This window comes from Urocampus carinirostris, chromosome 6, assembly GCF_059441175.1.
Source record: "Urocampus carinirostris isolate Australia breed hairy pipefish chromosome 6, RoL_Ucar_1.0, whole genome shotgun sequence".
Taxonomy (NCBI): domain Eukaryota; kingdom Metazoa; phylum Chordata; class Actinopteri; order Syngnathiformes; family Syngnathidae; genus Urocampus; species Urocampus carinirostris.
The window spans coordinates 6,775,690-6,793,191 of NC_142354.1; the positions used below are offsets into that span (position 1 = coordinate 6,775,690).

General features: G+C 39.7%; 1 protein-coding gene across 1 annotated transcript in view; it reads left to right on the top strand.

Moving 5' to 3' along the window:
• The window catches only part of LOC148363667 (filamin-B-like), a 109,206-nt gene that overhangs the window by 74,904 nt on the left and 16,800 nt on the right, over positions 1-17,502 (top strand). The window contains exons 18-37 of the mRNA XM_088337637.1: positions 112-202; positions 265-419; positions 654-771; positions 843-922; positions 1,387-1,572; positions 1,725-2,039; positions 2,118-2,214; positions 2,491-2,691; positions 2,771-2,944; positions 4,496-4,658; positions 4,729-4,889; positions 5,484-5,775; positions 6,914-7,067; positions 8,087-8,276; positions 10,273-10,520; positions 11,533-11,607; positions 13,569-13,665; positions 13,760-13,903; positions 14,971-15,099; positions 15,240-15,413. Coding sequence (XP_088193763.1) covers positions 112-202; positions 265-419; positions 654-771; positions 843-922; positions 1,387-1,572; positions 1,725-2,039; positions 2,118-2,214; positions 2,491-2,691; positions 2,771-2,944; positions 4,496-4,658; positions 4,729-4,889; positions 5,484-5,775; positions 6,914-7,067; positions 8,087-8,276; positions 10,273-10,520; positions 11,533-11,607; positions 13,569-13,665; positions 13,760-13,903; positions 14,971-15,099; positions 15,240-15,413 — 3,244 coding nt within the window. The remainder of the gene's footprint in view (positions 1-111; positions 203-264; positions 420-653; positions 772-842; positions 923-1,386; positions 1,573-1,724; positions 2,040-2,117; positions 2,215-2,490; positions 2,692-2,770; positions 2,945-4,495; positions 4,659-4,728; positions 4,890-5,483; positions 5,776-6,913; positions 7,068-8,086; positions 8,277-10,272; positions 10,521-11,532; positions 11,608-13,568; positions 13,666-13,759; positions 13,904-14,970; positions 15,100-15,239; positions 15,414-17,502) is intronic.

A 17,502-nucleotide genomic window follows, 5' to 3' on the forward strand; every position in this document is an offset into this window, starting at 1 on the left:
TTCAGTTGGTATGTAGTACCAAGAAGAAAAAGTCAGGACACCTAGGCATTACATTTTATCCCAAAAGCTACCCTCAATTCTATAAGATTTTGTATTGTTGTTTCCATGCAGGAAGTTCCTCAAAGTCCTTTCCTAGTGAATGTGGATCCCTCCCATGATGCAGCAAAGGTCAAAGCTGAGGGCCCTGGGTTGGCTTCCACAGGTAAGCAAGACCAATATGACTTTTTTCTTTTATGTTGACAAACATGCAACTTATTTGTCTAGGCATAGAAAGTGGAATACCAACTCACTTCACAGCATTGACCAAAGGAGCAGGAAAAGCACCACTAGATGTTACCTTTTCGTCTCCTGTCAAGAATTTTGACATCATCGACAATTACGACTACTCCCACACTATCAAGTACACACCAGTCACCCCGGTAATGAAAACGTACAGGTTCTTATTGTATGTGATATTGATGGGTGTTATTCTGCCCTTTGTGAGACACTATTTGCCTTAGAGTGAGCCAAGTTGTGAATCATTACCTAAATCATGTGTTTCCTTAACATTTTTAAATGAATCAATTGATTTTTTTTACATGTATTACAATTATATTACCAAATATTTGAGGAATTTATATTTGTTTTACTTTTCACGACGTACATGTGCATAGGGCCCGATGAGCATCGCTGTGACGTTTGGTGGGGATCCCATCTCAAAGAGCCCCTTCACGGTGGGTGTAGCTGAATCCCTCAACCTCGATAACGTGGTAGTGGACGATCTGGATGGACGTAAGACAACACCAGTAAGAGAGAAATTGCTGTTACAACATCAGATATGTACAGTACAATATCTGTGTTAGGCGTGGAGGTGGGCCAAGAGCAACACTTCCTGGTAGACACCAAGCGAGCAGGAGGTCAAGGACGCCTGGAGGTTGAGGTGGTGAGTATCAGATCATAGCTTGCAATTGTTCCACTCCTGAATAATGGCAATTAATTCCTTGACATAACTATTTGGGAGGATAACAATTTACATCAATTAGTACATTTCCATGCAGGAAATAGTCATTACGATATTGACGATGCCGGCCTTTGTATGACTAGTTTCAACGTTTTGGTGCTGAATGCCACAGCAGTAAGACGATATTCCCTTCATGAGCTGTCACCTCACAATGGTGGAAGGGGTTTTAAGTAACTATAATCCTTGGATCTGTGCTGACTTGGGGCTTTAAGCCTCTGTAAGGCAAATGTCTATATCCGGTATCTCTTGTCACTACTTTGGTAAACAGATTTGGATTTGTCCAAAAACACAAATTCTGACTTTAATACCATTATTCCTGTCATATAAAAATTCAATGCTGGATTTTACTTATTGGCACTGCTCACCCTTATCACTTTGTTGCCTAGTTAAACCCCAGCCAGAAGGCGGTGTCATGTAAAAAGGAGCCACAGCCCGGAAAACCCGAGTTGTGTCGAGTGAGTTACACTCCAATGGAAGAGGGAGTGTACTCCATTAACGTGTCCTATGATGGGCACCCAGTAGCCGGGAGTCCCTTCCCTGTGGAGGGTCTGCTACCTCCAGATCCTAGCAAGGTACCAATTTTTATCTGTTTTCTGACACCAATAAAATTAAGAATAACAATCTCTAGTCACTATACAAGGTTCACGATGAATTTAAGAAAGACAAAAATGCCCACTTTTTAATTTCCATAGTCTGGTTAATATTATCCCCAATTCCCATCTAGGTGAAGGCCCATGGTCCAGGTCTCAAGGGAGGCTTTGTGGGGAACCAGGCCGAGTTCATCATCGACACCAAAGGGGCCGGCACAGGGGGTTTGGGTCTTACGGTGGAAGGCCCCACCGAGGCAAAAATCGAGTGCTCGGACAACGGGGACGGCACCTGTTCTGTCTCCTACTTACCTACAGAACCTGGAGAGTATCTGGTCAACATCCAGTTTGAGGAGGTCCACATCCCTGGCTCTCCTTTCCGAGCAGACATTCAGATGCCTTTTGATCCTAGCAAGGTGTTGGCCACTGGACCAGGCCTAAACAAAGCCAAGGTGGGAGACTTAACTCAAGTTCTTGATTACTGAGGATCGGAGTGATTTCCAATTACAAGATACAATTGCGCTCCACAGGTTGGAGAAGCTAGTATGATCAACGTTGACTGCTCTCGTGCTGGACGCGGTCTACTTAGCCTGGAGGCTGTCTCAGACCAATCTTCTGCAACTTCAGGTTCATGAGATCCTTTTTGATATCACAAACATTTTCATAACCTGTTAAGGCATTACTTTTTTGTTGGAATCTTCAGTGTTTTTTTACTTTGCATTTTCTCTCATTTAATTGAACAATGCTAAGCCCTACTTTTTTATCTACTGGTGGTTTCTATTTGACTATCAGATTTTTTGTTTTATATATAAACTTTGAAATGTAGCTGCAACCCATTCAGTGACTTGACTTAAAAGGCCTGACTTTTGTTCATCAAACTTGTTTTTTAATCATTTGCTCCAGGTATGAAAGCAAAGACTGAAGTAGTGGACAACAAAGATGGAACTTACACTGTCACCTACGTTCCTCTGACGGCGGGCATGTACACCCTTCTGCTCAAGTATGGTGGTAAAACCATTCCTGGTTTCCCTGCCAAAGTGATGGTGGACCAAGCCATCGATGTTTCCAAAGTCAAAGTGTCCGGGCGTGGAGTGGATGGAACAGGTTTGCAGTTTCCCCATTGCCAACGGCTTTCCTGGCTCCTAAGCTTTATATCTTTTTCCTTCTTTTATCTTCCTGACAGATGTTTTTAGAGAGGCTACCACAACGTTCATGGTGGACGCTAGCCCTCTGAGCCGGAAGGGTGGAGACAAAGTGAAGGCTGTTATTAGGAATCCGTCCGGGGCTTTGACGGACTGTCTCGTCACCGACAAGAACGATGGGACGTACACTATGGAGTACACGCCATATGAAAACGGTATTTTACCTGTACCTAAGACTGTTTTTTGCAAAAAGCTTTTGTCTCTAACATCTACGTTTGCGAAAGTCACCTTCCAGTTTTCAGTGATTGTTTTATACTGTGCCCTTTTTTTGTCAGCTGACTGATTTGAATCTAAAACTTTTTGAACAGTTTTACTGGCATCTATCTAAAAAGGCTTAGGCACTATTTTTTATCCAATGCTATTAACGTCCATTCGGTTCCTTCTCCAGCCCATTCAATCAACAGCGTTGTTGGGCCTGAGTCATTTGCACCCTTGAAATGTGTTGCGGTCTTCACATAAGTATGATTTCAGGTCGCAGAACTTTAACTACAAACGTCCCTAACTTTATTATGTGTATGCAGCAGCCGCTGGTTTTCAGTTGCTTAAACTTCTTTATCAAATTTTGCATCAACCTTAGAGTCACTGCCATATCTTCACTCAATTCACTAGTAGATTTACCTTTGAAAACCTTTTTGGGAAACATGATCTGCTTGTATTTGCAGGATTCTACTTTCTTAATAATGATATACCACTCTCAGGCTACGAATTCTTATTTGACCTTTGTCTACTTGTATTTTGGGCTTAAGTTGATTTTCTCAAAATGATGAGGCGTCACTGACACCTAGTAGCCAGAGTTGTCTTTAAGGCAGGTGCAGGGAATCTATAGCTTGCAAGCCAGGTATGGCTCTTTTCATAAGTACATCTAGCTCGGAGATAAACTTGACTCGTGCAATTTTTCTACTCAAAGCTGAAAATCCTGTTTTGGCTATACATCGCTAAGGAATACCTAATATGGAAGTATATTAAACAATGTATGTTCACTGTTGAGAGACTTTCTTTTGAAACCCCATAGATCAAACTGTAACTCTCTCAAAAACGCCAGCTAAGCGCCCAGAGCAATTTCATCGGGTGAGAGGTAGGGGTGGGCTGATCTCTGCACACATAGCACACCTCCTTTTCTCTGACACACGCACACTGCGCTAAAGGTAAATACACCCAAAAACCTTTTGTTTTAAGTATTTTGTGACATTTTTACTTTGCTTGCACCTTGTTTTGAAACCATTATTTTAGACAAAAATGTCAAGTCAAAATTTGCCTCTAAACCCCTTAGGGTAATGGCATTTTTGGAATTATTCCTATTTCATAATTTTTATCAAATCATCAAACGTCACACAAAGGAAATAAAATGCACTCAAGAATAAGGTTTTGTCTGGAGAGCGGGTTTGGTGATTTTGTTTAATATGGCTTAAAATATATGGTGTGGCTCTCTCTCAAAAAAATGTTTTACTTTCGTGGCTCTTTGGGTCAAAAAGGTTCCAGACCCCTGTAAAAAATGAACGGGACAACTTGATTTACATTTGCAGACATAGAAAAAGCATTATTCTGCCTTATTCAACTATAAGGCATACTGATTAGCACATAGCTTATGATGGCACGCACCGGTCGGGTGCCCCTAATCAGCTATGTACTATCAATGGAATTTGGAGTTAATCATCAAATTGTCTGCCCCATATCATTCACACACAATGTGTTCATTCATCTTTCAGGCGAGCACAGTATCCAGGTTTTCTATGAAGACACGCCAGTCTTAAAGACCCCTTTTAAAGTTTGCGTGACTGAAGGTTGCGACCCCAGCAGAGTGGTGGCAACGGGACCGGGCCTCAAGAAGGGCCTGACCAACAAGACCAATTCCTTTAACATCGTTACAAGGTAGAGGTTTCAAAACGTCTACGGTTTACTTGTGTATGCGTAGCACGTCTTAACAAAACTGTTACCATAGGGGGGCAGGCACAGGTGGCCTGGGCATCACTGTTGAGGGTCCTTCCGAGTCTAAGATGGCTTGCGAAGACAACAAAGATGGCAGCTGCAGTGTGGATTACGTCCCTTTCACGCCAGGCATCTACGACGTCAACATTCTCTATGGAGAAAAGCACATTCCCGGTAAGAAAATTTGCGTTGACATTGCTGGCCATTTATGATTTTTTTTTTTTTTTTGCATCATTGGTTGGTTGTTAAAAAAATAAAATCACCATATAGCTTGGAACCTGTCTACACCATTCCTTTTTTTAGTTAATTCATTTTTCTGTTTACGTTCTTCGTTCGGAATCACTTGCGTCATAGTTGGTTGTCCAAATTAACAGGCACCATTTTCTTTTCTTAATTTCTTTTGGTGTATGTTCCTTGTAAAAAAAATAGTAGGGCACCAACATTCCATCAGTCTGTTTGCCCTGCTGTCTAATAAAGTCTGAATCAGGTGCATGGGCTTTGTCAGGTATTTTTCCTATGGCCTATCTTTTTTCCATTAGTCACAATCTTGTTGGTCCTCATTCTTTTGCCCACTTTCAACGAAGGTCATGCACCCAACTTATTTCATACCATGTTTATCTCTCTATAGAAGCCTGTTTTGGCAACACTTCTGTGAGTTGCTTCTAAGAACCAAATGGCAACAAATGTTTTTTTCTCATTCTATTAAAAAAAGCTAAAGAGTAAGTACAGAGGCTCAAGTACCTAAACTTTTTTTTTTTTTTTTTTCAGGAAGTCCTTTTAAAGTTCCCGTAGAAGACCTAGTGGACCCTAGTATGGTGAAGGTGTTCGGTCCAGGGGTGGTCTCGGGAGTTAGAGCCAACATCCCGCAGATGTTCACTGTGGATTGCAGTAATGCCGGTTCGGCAGAACTCTCCTTCAATGTGAGCGGTCCTAAAGGGTTGTCTGAGCCTGTAGAAGTGTTGGACAATGGAGATGGCACCCACACCGTGTCTTACACACCCTCTGTGGAAGGCCCCTATTCTATTTCTGTAAAGTATGCAGAAGAGGACGTCCCCAAAAGGTACTGAACAATACTACACTTTGAACTTGTCATTGAATGAATGAATGAAAACTTTATTCGAACATTAAAATAAAAACAGAACAAAAGCAATAACTCAACAACAAAATAATGTGACATAAGATGTTCGAAAAGGGGTAGTAAGAAGCAATTACTTATATTCCCTACCCCTTCATCTTCCCTATTACATACACCAATGATATAACAACAATTGTAATAATATTAATAATAACAGTTATGATATAACAGCAACAATAACACAAGGTTAACCATAGTTCTAGACGCACTATTCCCAATCTCTCATATCACTAATACCCCATTTTTTTCATCTCTGTATTCCGCCAGGAATGTTTTTTTGTATTTAAATTTAAACAATTGAATCGTTAGACATTGATTGATCTCGTCTTGTAAATTGTTCCAAAGATTGACTCTACACACAGACACACACATACGAACAAGTGAATCGTTGGACATTGTTTGATCTCGTCTTGTAAATTGTTCCAAAGATTGACTCTACACACAGACACACACATACTTTTCCTGTTGGTTCTCACCTTTGGAATTATGAATTTACTACAACCCCTTAAGTTATAATTTCCCTCTTTCTGAATGAATAATTTATGGATGTTTTCAGGCACTATGTTTTTGTTGACCTTAAATAGCAGTTGTGCACTGCAAATTTTTACAAAATCATCTAATTTTAATAATTTTGACTGCAGGAATAAAATATTAGTATGATTTTGATATCTTACCCTGTGTGTGGTTCTAATTGCACGTTTTTGGAGGATAAAAAGGGGCTGTAGTGAACTTTTGTAATTATTGCCCCAGACTTCTGCACAATATGTTAAGTACGGCAGAACTGGAGAACAATATAATAAATACAATGCATTATAATTTAAAATGAATTTGGCTATATTATTGAAATGCTTTTAGATACTTTGTGCTTGTGTAATTGTGCTTTTGCGGATGGTTATGGTCCATGTCCACCTCTTCATTATGTTACAAAAACACGCATACAATTATGACTATGTATACATTGACATATTTTGGTATTACAACAATTTGTACAATTACTTAATTTGCGTTAAATTTTCAAATGGAAGGACCTAATTGATGTTTTTGTGTTGTCTTTCCTGTTAAGTCCATTCCGAGTTCGAGTGCTTCCCACCCACGATGCCAGTAAAGTACGAGCCAGTGGTCCTGGGCTCACAAGCAAAGTCCTCGCCAGCTTCCCCGTGGAGTTCAACATTGATGCAAAGCATGCAGGACATGGACAACTTAGTGTTCTCATTACGGTTAGTATTTGACATTTCTTAAAGAGGAATGCAACCTGTTTAGGCAGCAGTCAGGTTTGGGGAAGTCATAATACACAAAAGCAGGAGTCTGAATTCTTACTCAGTTTTATGTCGTCTATTTTTACTTTAAAACCTTTTGTATTGGCCCCTATACCTGCAAATTCCCCCCCTTCCCTCCCTTACTACACTAAAAGATGGCATGACAAATGTTTGATGATTTAATCTGGCCCAACCTAAATTTCTCAGTATATGAAACAAAGCTAGTCTCTTGCTCATTTCTGTCAAAAGTTATAGTTTTTATGATAAATGCAAACCAAATGCTCTTTCCCGCAGCTGGAGGGCAGTAAAGGTGTAAAACAGACAACGTCCAGTCTGGTTTCATGTTAAATACAATATTGTGCAGAATTTTGTCAGCTTTCTTGGGCCCAGCCCATTAGTTAAATCTAATGTTATAGTCTATTTACTGCTAAAACTCTTATTTTGTATATTTTATCATTTATTTTGAAGCAGTATGACAATTGAGTCAAGAATATTTTTATTCATAGTTCCCACTCGAGTTTGTTTATGTTTGTGATGTTTGTTGTGATTTGGTTCAGATGTAAAGCTGCATTTATCAAACTGTTGAAATAAATAAATTGTTAACACATTCAATGCTAAATGTGAAAATATTTTTCCCTATTGTTTGAATAAATGTCTTGTGCTCCGGAAAGATCTCTTATTTTCGGTGATTATATTTTTTAGGGTAGGCTACAATTGTTGGCCGAATGATAAAGCATAGTTCTGAAAAACAAAGCTAAATATTTGCCCTTGACATGTTTTTACTGATTTGGCCCACCTGCAAACATTAGTCTTGATCCGGCCACCGAGTGAAACTCAGTTGGACATGGCTGACTTAAAAACTTGTAAGTTTGAATTATGATTTATTAGAGGAGGTCATTTTAAAACGTTCAACTCAAAGACATAATACAAAGACAAGCATTATTTTTTGCTAGAGTCACTATCTGCTGTTTTTTTTCCAGGACCAGGATGGCAAACCCAGACTACCTACAATCCATGATAACGGAGACGACACATACAGAGTGTCGTATGTACCCGACCGAGCAGGTCGCTACACGATTGTCGTTAAATACGGAGGTGACGATATCCTGGCCTCGCCTTATAAAGTGCAAGCCACTGTGACAGGAGATGCCAGCAAGTGCACTACAACTGGTGTGTGAGAAAGTTAATAATACCCAAAGCTGTGTAGCCTCCAATACCAGCCTTAAAAATGATATTTAGTTTCCTTGTCCTTTACCAAAGACTGTACAGCTAACAATAAGGCTGAGGAAACCAAAACTTCTTTAAAGGTATTCCTACATATAAAACATGCAAAATTTGTGGAAATACTACATGTGTCTTGCATAAAATCTATAAATATATTTAATCGTTAATTTCCAAGATTATGCATTTGGTAGACTGCAGGTCTTGTCTTTGTCATCCTGGGCTGTGATGTCATTAGAGGAACACCAGCACCCTAGTAAGCCAGTCCTCATATAGTTTTACTTGTTAGTTGAAAAGTTTCACGAGTGTTTAAGCCAAGTTTGGGTAGTTTTTGTGGAGAACCCCTAGGTGTTATGTTGCAGGTGGATGAAGTAATGGTACAACAAAGAGCATGCAACTGAAAAGGGGCTGACTGGCAAAGAAACACAGAAAGTTGCCAACTAGGGGCTAACTGGGACCAATAACTGAAAGGCGTCAGCAGATCAGCCAAAAAACGCTTGGCTGGTCGGCCAGAAAACACGCGGTGAGCAGCCATGCTAACCGACAGCCAACAATGAAAAGCGGCAACGGCTATGGCGTCGAAAGCGAAGCTGGCCAAGAATAGACAAACCAAAAACGACTGCAAAAGTGGAGATAAAGCCAGGCTAGCTGGTCATAAAACACGCACTAACCAGGAACCAACAACGAAAAGCGGCAAGGGTTGCGCTGCTAAACACGAAGCATGGCAAAACCGGCGCTAAGGCCAGGCTAGCCAGTCAAACAACATACGGTGGACATCCAACAAGCGCCAACCAGGGGTAAACAAACAGAAAAGCCATCCACAGCCTTGCGGTAACAGGAAGGTTGCCCATCAAAATTAATCCAACTGCGACACACACAGCGAAAAACAGAAACAAAAAAGCAGAATCGCTTACCTTCAAGGAGAAATGAGTGTTATGCAATCGCTGTTCACTAAAATTGCTGTATGTTTTGGAACTCGCCTCATATGTTGTGTTAATGGGATTCGCCATGTTGTGTTCCTTCATTGACATCACAGCCACATGGGTCAAGTTTAAGACTAAATTTCTTGTGTGCCCCAGCGCATGGAACATTTTGCAACATATTTGCATAATTGTGGGGAGGAACTCTACATGTTCTGTGCCAAATTGAAAAAAAATCTGTTTGGGAATACCTTTAATCGATGATGTCAGCTTACAGCATCCCGTTGTGAAAACGGCTGGAAATTAACAACGTGTGCCTTGTCAGCCTTAGTATTAACGTTTTAATTTACCTAGAATTACTGTTCAAAACAAAAGCAAAGAAGGCCGTTTGATTTTGCAATTAGCTTCAATGTAACTTAAAAACATTAGCTTTAATGTCAGAATTAACATTTTGATAGTTTTGAACATATTCTTTGAATGTTGTCTCTAGTCGTAAACTAACAAAAAAAGCTAAACGTATTTATATTTTCATATACTAGCTTGGCCTCCAATGTTGATTTCAAGTGTAACTAATATTGGACCACTAGATGTTTCTGTTTTGCGTAGTGCAAAACGAAAACGAGTACTAATAAGAACAAGGAAGAATAGAAACTACGGAAACTCTGTGACGATTAAGCTCCGTTTTTCTTCTAACATGTGACAATAATGCTCAATTTTTCATCGAACGTGTTTTGTTAAGTAAACTAGGTGGAAATTCCTCGAACTACTAGGATTTTGAAAATGCACGAATATGATGTATCATGTATCTGTGCTTACTTTCTAAATCAATATTGTTCTTCTGAAATTATTTTATTACCACTAGGTAGTGCTATATAAGTTTGTTTTTTTTAATTCTCCGTGTTTGCCTCTAAAGTTAGATTGCACCCTATTGTACAATGTTTAATGTTGCCGCCAATTTTTAAAAGATATAAATAAATTAAACTTGTCTGCTCGCAGTAGTCCTAAAATGGTGTTTTGTCCTTCAGGCCCCAGAGTGGGCCCCAGGGGTGATCTGGATCAGGAGCTTTTCCTCCCGGTCAATGCCAAGAGTGCGGGCAACGGCAAAGTCAACTGTGTTGTGGTGCAGCCTAATGGCAGCGAGGTCGATGCCCAGGTTACTGACAACAATGATGGAACCTTTGACGCTTACTGTACACTTCTGGAGCCCGGCGACTACATTATGTACGTGCGTTTCGGTGGGGAGAACATTCCAGGAAGTCCTTTTAAAGTCAAGGTACGTTCGTTAATAACTTGACTCTCCGGGCCAGTTGAGGGAACTCTTGAATTTTAAATCCACAAAAATCAAAATAACCTTTTTTCTGCACTTTAAGGCTAACCGGATTTTAGGGCATACCCCACAAACATCTCTTGTTTTTATATATTTTTCATACATAAGGTGCACCAAACTTCAGGCACATGAAATTGAGACGACAGTTAGATCTACCGTGTTTAAAACCGTTGGGCTCTTTATACACATGTAATATTGCTATGATAATTCAGACGTTAAGTATCGCTGTTTATAATCGCAAAACATGGTTTTCAAAAGAGAATAGAACCCTGATCGCAACAGTGAAGGCTCCAACACTTTACCACTAAACAACCTGCGGTCCAGATGACTTACAAAAGGCATTTGTTTTCATTTTTTATTACAATATTTTTACTCATGGTGCCAGAAACACTGATTTGCAGTGTGCATTCTATAAGGTTAAACAGTTTATCCACATCTTTACTTGTGCGTCAATAACCTCCCGGTTTAATATGTATAAGTTGGTAAAAGACATTGTATTGGATTTTGTTGAAATACTTTTTGTTTCTGTTTTTCACATTTTTTTGATGCACAGGTAAAGAAGTGGAGAGACTATTTAGAATGCACTATGAAAATCAGTATTTCTGGCACCATGTGATAATGACATAAGCTCTGATGCAATGGTCTTTCAAGCTGAGAGCTACTTTTTGTTACTACTAATTATCGCGAAGGGCGCCCAGTTTAACATGCATTTATAAAATAACAACTTATGATGTTGTTACTATCTTGTTACTATGCTTTTACCAGGTTAATTATTGGAAGTAGGTTTGAATTAACTCAGTCATCCACTAAAAATGTTTTATTAGAAAACACAATGAATTAGCACTGGTGAGCAAAATATGTAATCTTTTTTTTATCACATCAAGAAGTTCTTCGAAAAACCTATTTTGAAAAGTAAATTTTGATTGTCTGCTAATCAAACTTTCTCTTATGTCCTTAGACGGCTGATGAGGTGCAAGAAATGGAGTCAATCCAACAGCAAGCTGCTCCACCTGGAGTGGGATTTCAGCCCTGGGTATGCTCATACGCACACACCAAGGACTGTTTCATCCTGGTTATTGCTCAACCAAACCCAAAAAATGACTTTATTTGATCATAGCACGTGCACGTGCATAACGTGCACCTTTATTTTTTTTTATCAAGAATTAAATTTAAAAAAAATATATATTTGCTCAAACAAAGTAAATGACAAAAATTGAGGCGAGCCGGCCGGGTGTTAGAGGAAGTGTGTAACCCCCCACTTTTTTCCCAATGGTATGCCCCTGCGGCAGTGTTGTGGTGCGTTATGTCACGTCGTTTATTAATACTATTGCAGCTCATACACACAAAGACCGTGCGCGGTGGGTAGCGGCGAAGGCACGGTACAGACCTCTAACCCTTAGTGCCGTCAAACCGTCGTATCCTTCTCCACCACGACGGATTGTTTCTTTCTCCATGTTTCTGCCCACAGCCACCCGTCCAAGTGATTTGGATATTGTTACATAAAAGGCTGTAGGTGTCTTCTGGGTCCAGAAATTTGTTTGCATTCAATGTCATGCGATTGTAGTCAGCGATATCTTTGACTGAAGGGTCACTGCACAAATAGCTTGATGTATTAATACGCCCAAGCGTTTCACTCCTGTCTTTAATTATAACACGCACCCAGAACTTGAGTTCTTTTTCTAGGTAAGAAATTTTGCAAGTTAGACTCGATTAAATATGGTAATCTTTAATCATCTTAAAGAATGAGCACTACTAGTAGTACAAATGACTGAATAAGTTAAAATATCCTCTTTATATTGCAGTTTAGTCCTTGCAATAGCATCGACACGCAGAACGCTATCTATTTGGACGAGCTAGTTATAGTTTAAACCAGGGGTTTCCAACCTTTTTCAAGCTACTATTTGTTACTAATTAGCGCAAAGGGCACCCACTTTGATATGCATTTCCAAAATAACTCATTGTCTTATTAGTATGTTGTTACTATGTTATCTCCAGGTTGATTATTGGAAGCAGGGTTAATTAGATTTAATCAACCACAAACAAAACTAATTTTACTAGAAAATCACGATAACCCAGCACTGGTGAGCTATTTTCAGAACAGGTCCGCAGGCACCTCTGCTGTCCTGGGGGGAACCCTGGTGCCCACAGGTACCATGTTGGAGACCCCTGGTTTAAAACATAACAGAATTAGGGCAGGTATTATTGTATAAACAACATATCAGGGTACTATAATGATTCTTTATATAGGGATACATATTTTACCTTACTGACCCTTTTCCTTTTTTTGTAAACACAAGTAAGATAAAACGTCTCACAAGGTTGACTCCAAAAAAATAAGTTGTAAAACAAAAATAAAACAATGAGAATAAATGACCTAAAACTTGCTCAAGAGACTAAATGTCACAAAAAATATACAAAATAATTACTTAATGGCTTTCTTTTTCAATTGTTGCCACCATTTGTTAAGTAATAAATGTAAGCGACCAATAACACATTTTACTTAATAACTATCTAGGCTTCATTTTCCGATAATGAATATTTTTACACCGTAACAGACATAAACATTTTGTTATTATTATCCCCTTGACTTGACAATGTCTTATATTCTCTCCTGTCTCTTTTTCTTTCGTTTTTCACTCTCCTTTTAATCTTATTATTTTTTTGCACAAACACTCGCAGCCTTGCACACTGCGATTTAGCAGCAACAAGTGCGGAAGGGACAATTTTGACATGTGAAGCCCTTTAAGAGGAATGAGAGCTGGTCTCTTGTCTCGCATCTTGGCAGTCTTAATGGAAAGAATAAGATATGTGATTTGTGTAAAATAGGGGGGGACCTCAAGTAATTACCTGGTTTGCCATATGCGAAGTAGGGACCGAACTGAATTTGGACTACTCGCGCACTATGATTCTTTTGAGCGAGCGAGATCATAGCTCTTTAGCATTGGAAAGTTGAGATTCTATTTTAGTTGCCTTCACTGCTTCTTTCCCCTCTAGGTGACCTCAGAAGAGTTTGGCAACGGCATTAGCGGGGGTGGTTACAGACCTTTCCACATGGTCATTCCTTTCTCCCTCAAAAGAAAGCAAGTCACCGGTAAGAGACTTGTACAAATGCATACTCCAATTTATGGTTCAAGCCACGAAAAAACATTCATGTTGATTTAAAATTCTCTTGCTTCCTCTTAAAGGGGAGGTTTTCATGCCGTCTGGAAAGTCGGCTCAGCCAGTGATCATCACGGACAACATGGACGGGACGGTCACGGTGCAATATTCTCCCACTGAGGCCGGGCTGCACGAGATGCACATCAAGTACAATGGAGTGCACATTCCAGGTGCCAATGTAGAGCCAAAACCTTAGGGCAGGGGTGTCAAACTCATTTAGGTTGGGAGCCACATGGTAGAAAAAACACTCTCATGTACTAGTAAATCAATGGCATAAAAAAATGTGCCGAAGCGGGATGGGTGGGGGTCTTTTCGGAGGCTCACAATCATATTATGATTCAGGGATGTAAGATTGAATTATATAACTATTATAAAGGGGGTATTATTTTCCTCACTACGATTTAACCTCATTTGAGAGATAAAAGAGCAAATCAATTGAATTCATTCCCACTACCCGCCTTAATGACAGTACCCCTTTCAAATTCATATTCTTGCGTACTCAGGAAGTTACATAACTGTGTATCCTGTAAGAACCTTTATTTCTGCAGCTCACTGAGGACTTTGATCAGCTTATAATTGTTGCTTGGATGGGAATTTTCCAAGGGACTTTATACTTTAGTAGACACTCAAAATAAGGAGAGAAGACATCACTGAACTTGCAAGAAGTCAGGTCACATGTATTTCTGTAGCCCTTAATCACAAAATGTCTCGAAGGACTGCACAGGTTACAATTACAACATCCCCTGATCTTTAACCAACATGCAGGCAAGGAAAAACGTAATCTCAGAACCAGGAAAATAAAGAAACGTCGAGAAGGGGCCTCAGAAGTGGTGATCCCTTTTCAAGGATGACCAAGGCGCAATAGTTTTAGTATTGTGTAACAGTACACAAAACACAGTGAACGTCACTAAAAGGAAAGGCCTTTACAAAAAATCACACAACACAAAAACTCCAATCCGTTCTAAAGGTCCTTCCCGGAGCTCTCTTTCATTAAACTTATTAAGTTATAAAAAGCAGATCCGCCTTAAAGAGTGTGGTAATCCACAGCAATATTATTGGCCAATAGCGACAATGATGTAACCAGTGCATAATAGTCAAAATAACAAACAACAATTGGCAATAATTGAGGAAAAGGCTGGCACCCTAAGCAATTTCCTCTGCAGGTGTCAAATAATAAAAACAGAACTTCATTTTTTGGAATTTAAAAAATAAACTAATGCAGGTGCTTTTGTCATAGAGTCTCCTCTCCAGTTCTATGTGAACCATTCCACTAGTCCCAGTGTGACGGCTTACGGGCCGGGCCTCAGTTACGGAGTGGCAAATAAGACAGCAGCCTTCACCGTCATCACAGAGGATGCGGCTGAAGGTACGAGACCACAAACTACATTTGAAAAACCAGAGGATGATAGCAAATGTGTTAAGGATCTCATTTCACTTATAAAAGCGGTTGACATTTCTTTCAGTCATTTTCATTTGTTTTAATGAATTTGTGAAACATGCCTTCAGGTGGTCTGGACCTGGCCATCGAGGGTCCGTCCAAAGCGGAGATCAGCTGCGTGGACAATAAAGATGGCACGTGTAGCGTCACTTACCTCCCCACGCTCCCCGGAGACTACACCATCCTGGTCAAATACAACAACATGCACATTGCCGGCAGTCCGTTCACCACCAGGATCACGGGTCTGTACCTGCCTAAGAGAAATAAGGATACGTCTCTTGGATTTTGTAATGTTAAATGAAAAAATAATCTTAATATTTTAAGATGTACACTTCTATTGAATTGAATTATGTTTATTGTCGTTGATACCTACGTTGTGAAAACATTTTATGGAACAAGATTGGATATGGTGAATGTGTAATAAAGACTTTAAGACAAAAAGAGAAAAGAGTGGCAGGATAAATAGGCAAAAATATTTACAACGTAGTACTTATAGATTGACCTAAGTTATAATAATGAAATGAAAAAGAACAGTGCATTGTAACAATATTGCAATGAACAGAAGTTGTCTGGAACAGGATCAGGACCCAAATGCGTGATGTTTCTTACACAAGCCTTTTATTTTACCGAAAATGGGGAGTCATGCACATTAGGCAGCAGTCTGGCGTGGAATGATAGGAAGCCAGAGGCCGACGAGATCGATACCAATTGCCCAAGCACTTATCGAACAGATGGGGTCGATACCGGACAGGACTGGACAGACAGGATTGATATCAAAACAGGATATTGAAATTAAACAGGACAAACTAGACGGGAACGAAACTGGAAACCAATATTAAACAGAACAAAATAAACGCGAACATTACCGGACAGGAAATACCAACAGAAAAAAAAGGACCGAGTCAAAACCCACGTCTTGCGGGGCAGAGGTTCGTTTACGGACTGACAAAGGAAAAGTGAGAGTATTGAGCTTAAACCAATCTGTCAACGAGCCGCAGCTGGCGCCACACGGGCAGGGCCAATTGGGCGCCATGGCAACTGTGACAGAAGTGGAATAGCAGCAACAAAAACCCCCAAATAAGTTACAAGGTCTATACTTTCACAGTTTTGGGCAAAAACATTTAGCAGCAAAAAAAAAAAAAAAAAAAGTCACAATGTTCCCTCTAATCTTCCTCGGGTGTGAGCTTTCACGCAAAGTGCTTGAAACAACAGTGAGCAACATCGATCCCAATTTTGCATAAATCATTATCAAACAAGTTCAAAACCTGAATGAAGTTACATTTTGCTGAGTTCCCGGCAATGCAAAACTATTTTCACATTTGAATGAATTGACTAATGTACTATAGGTAAGGTTGTACAGCCCACAAACTTTATTTTTACAACAACCAATACATAAATAAAATTTAGTAACAGATTAAAGTATCTCTAATTACATAATACTTAAATTTTGCGGCATTTTGTTTAGTTGGTTGCAATTTATGGAACTGTATTTGATCACACTTTTTAATAGATTAAATAGTCTGCATTTATATAGCGCTTTTCAAGTCAATGAAGACCTCCCAAAGTGCTTCGCAATGTGCTTTACACTTACCCATTCACACACCAATAGGTGGTCAGCCATGCAAGGCGCCTACCTGCTTATTAGGAGCATTAGGGATTCAGTGTCTTGCCCAAGGACACTTCAACATATAACAAGACGAGCGCTCTACCTCCTGAGCTAATGCCGCCCCTGAATAGAAGTACAATGTTGGCAGCAAGATTGACATAATATGCATAATATTGAGTGCAACACAAGACCAATCAAAGACACCCTCAAAAAAGCCAACTCTTTTTTTTCTCTTTTTCTGGACTTTTTCCTCCTTTTTTCATTTTTACGCTCTATTTTCTTTTTTTTCCGAGATTTTTACTGCTTTATTTTTTTTTGTTTCTTTTTTCTTAGCTTTTTAGTTCTTTTTCAAATTGGTATTTTAATTTTTTCTTTCTCACCCCCCCCCCCCCCCCCCCCCTTTTTAAAGTACGGGCGGCATTAGCTCAGTATGTAGAGCGCTCGTCTTGGGATCAAGAGATCGCAGGTTCGATTCCCGGCTCCTCCGTGTTATATGTCGAAGTTTCCTTGGGCGAGACACTGAATCCCCAATAAAGCAGGTCGGCGCCTTGCATGGCCGCTATTGGTGTGTGAGTGTTTGTGAATGGGTAAGTGTGAAGCACATTGTAAAGTGCTTTTATAGGTCTTCATTGGCTTGAAAAGCGCTATATAAATGCAGACATTTACCATTTAATTCTGTGCATAATAATTGTAAATAAATGGATTAAAGCGCCAAAAACAATCTG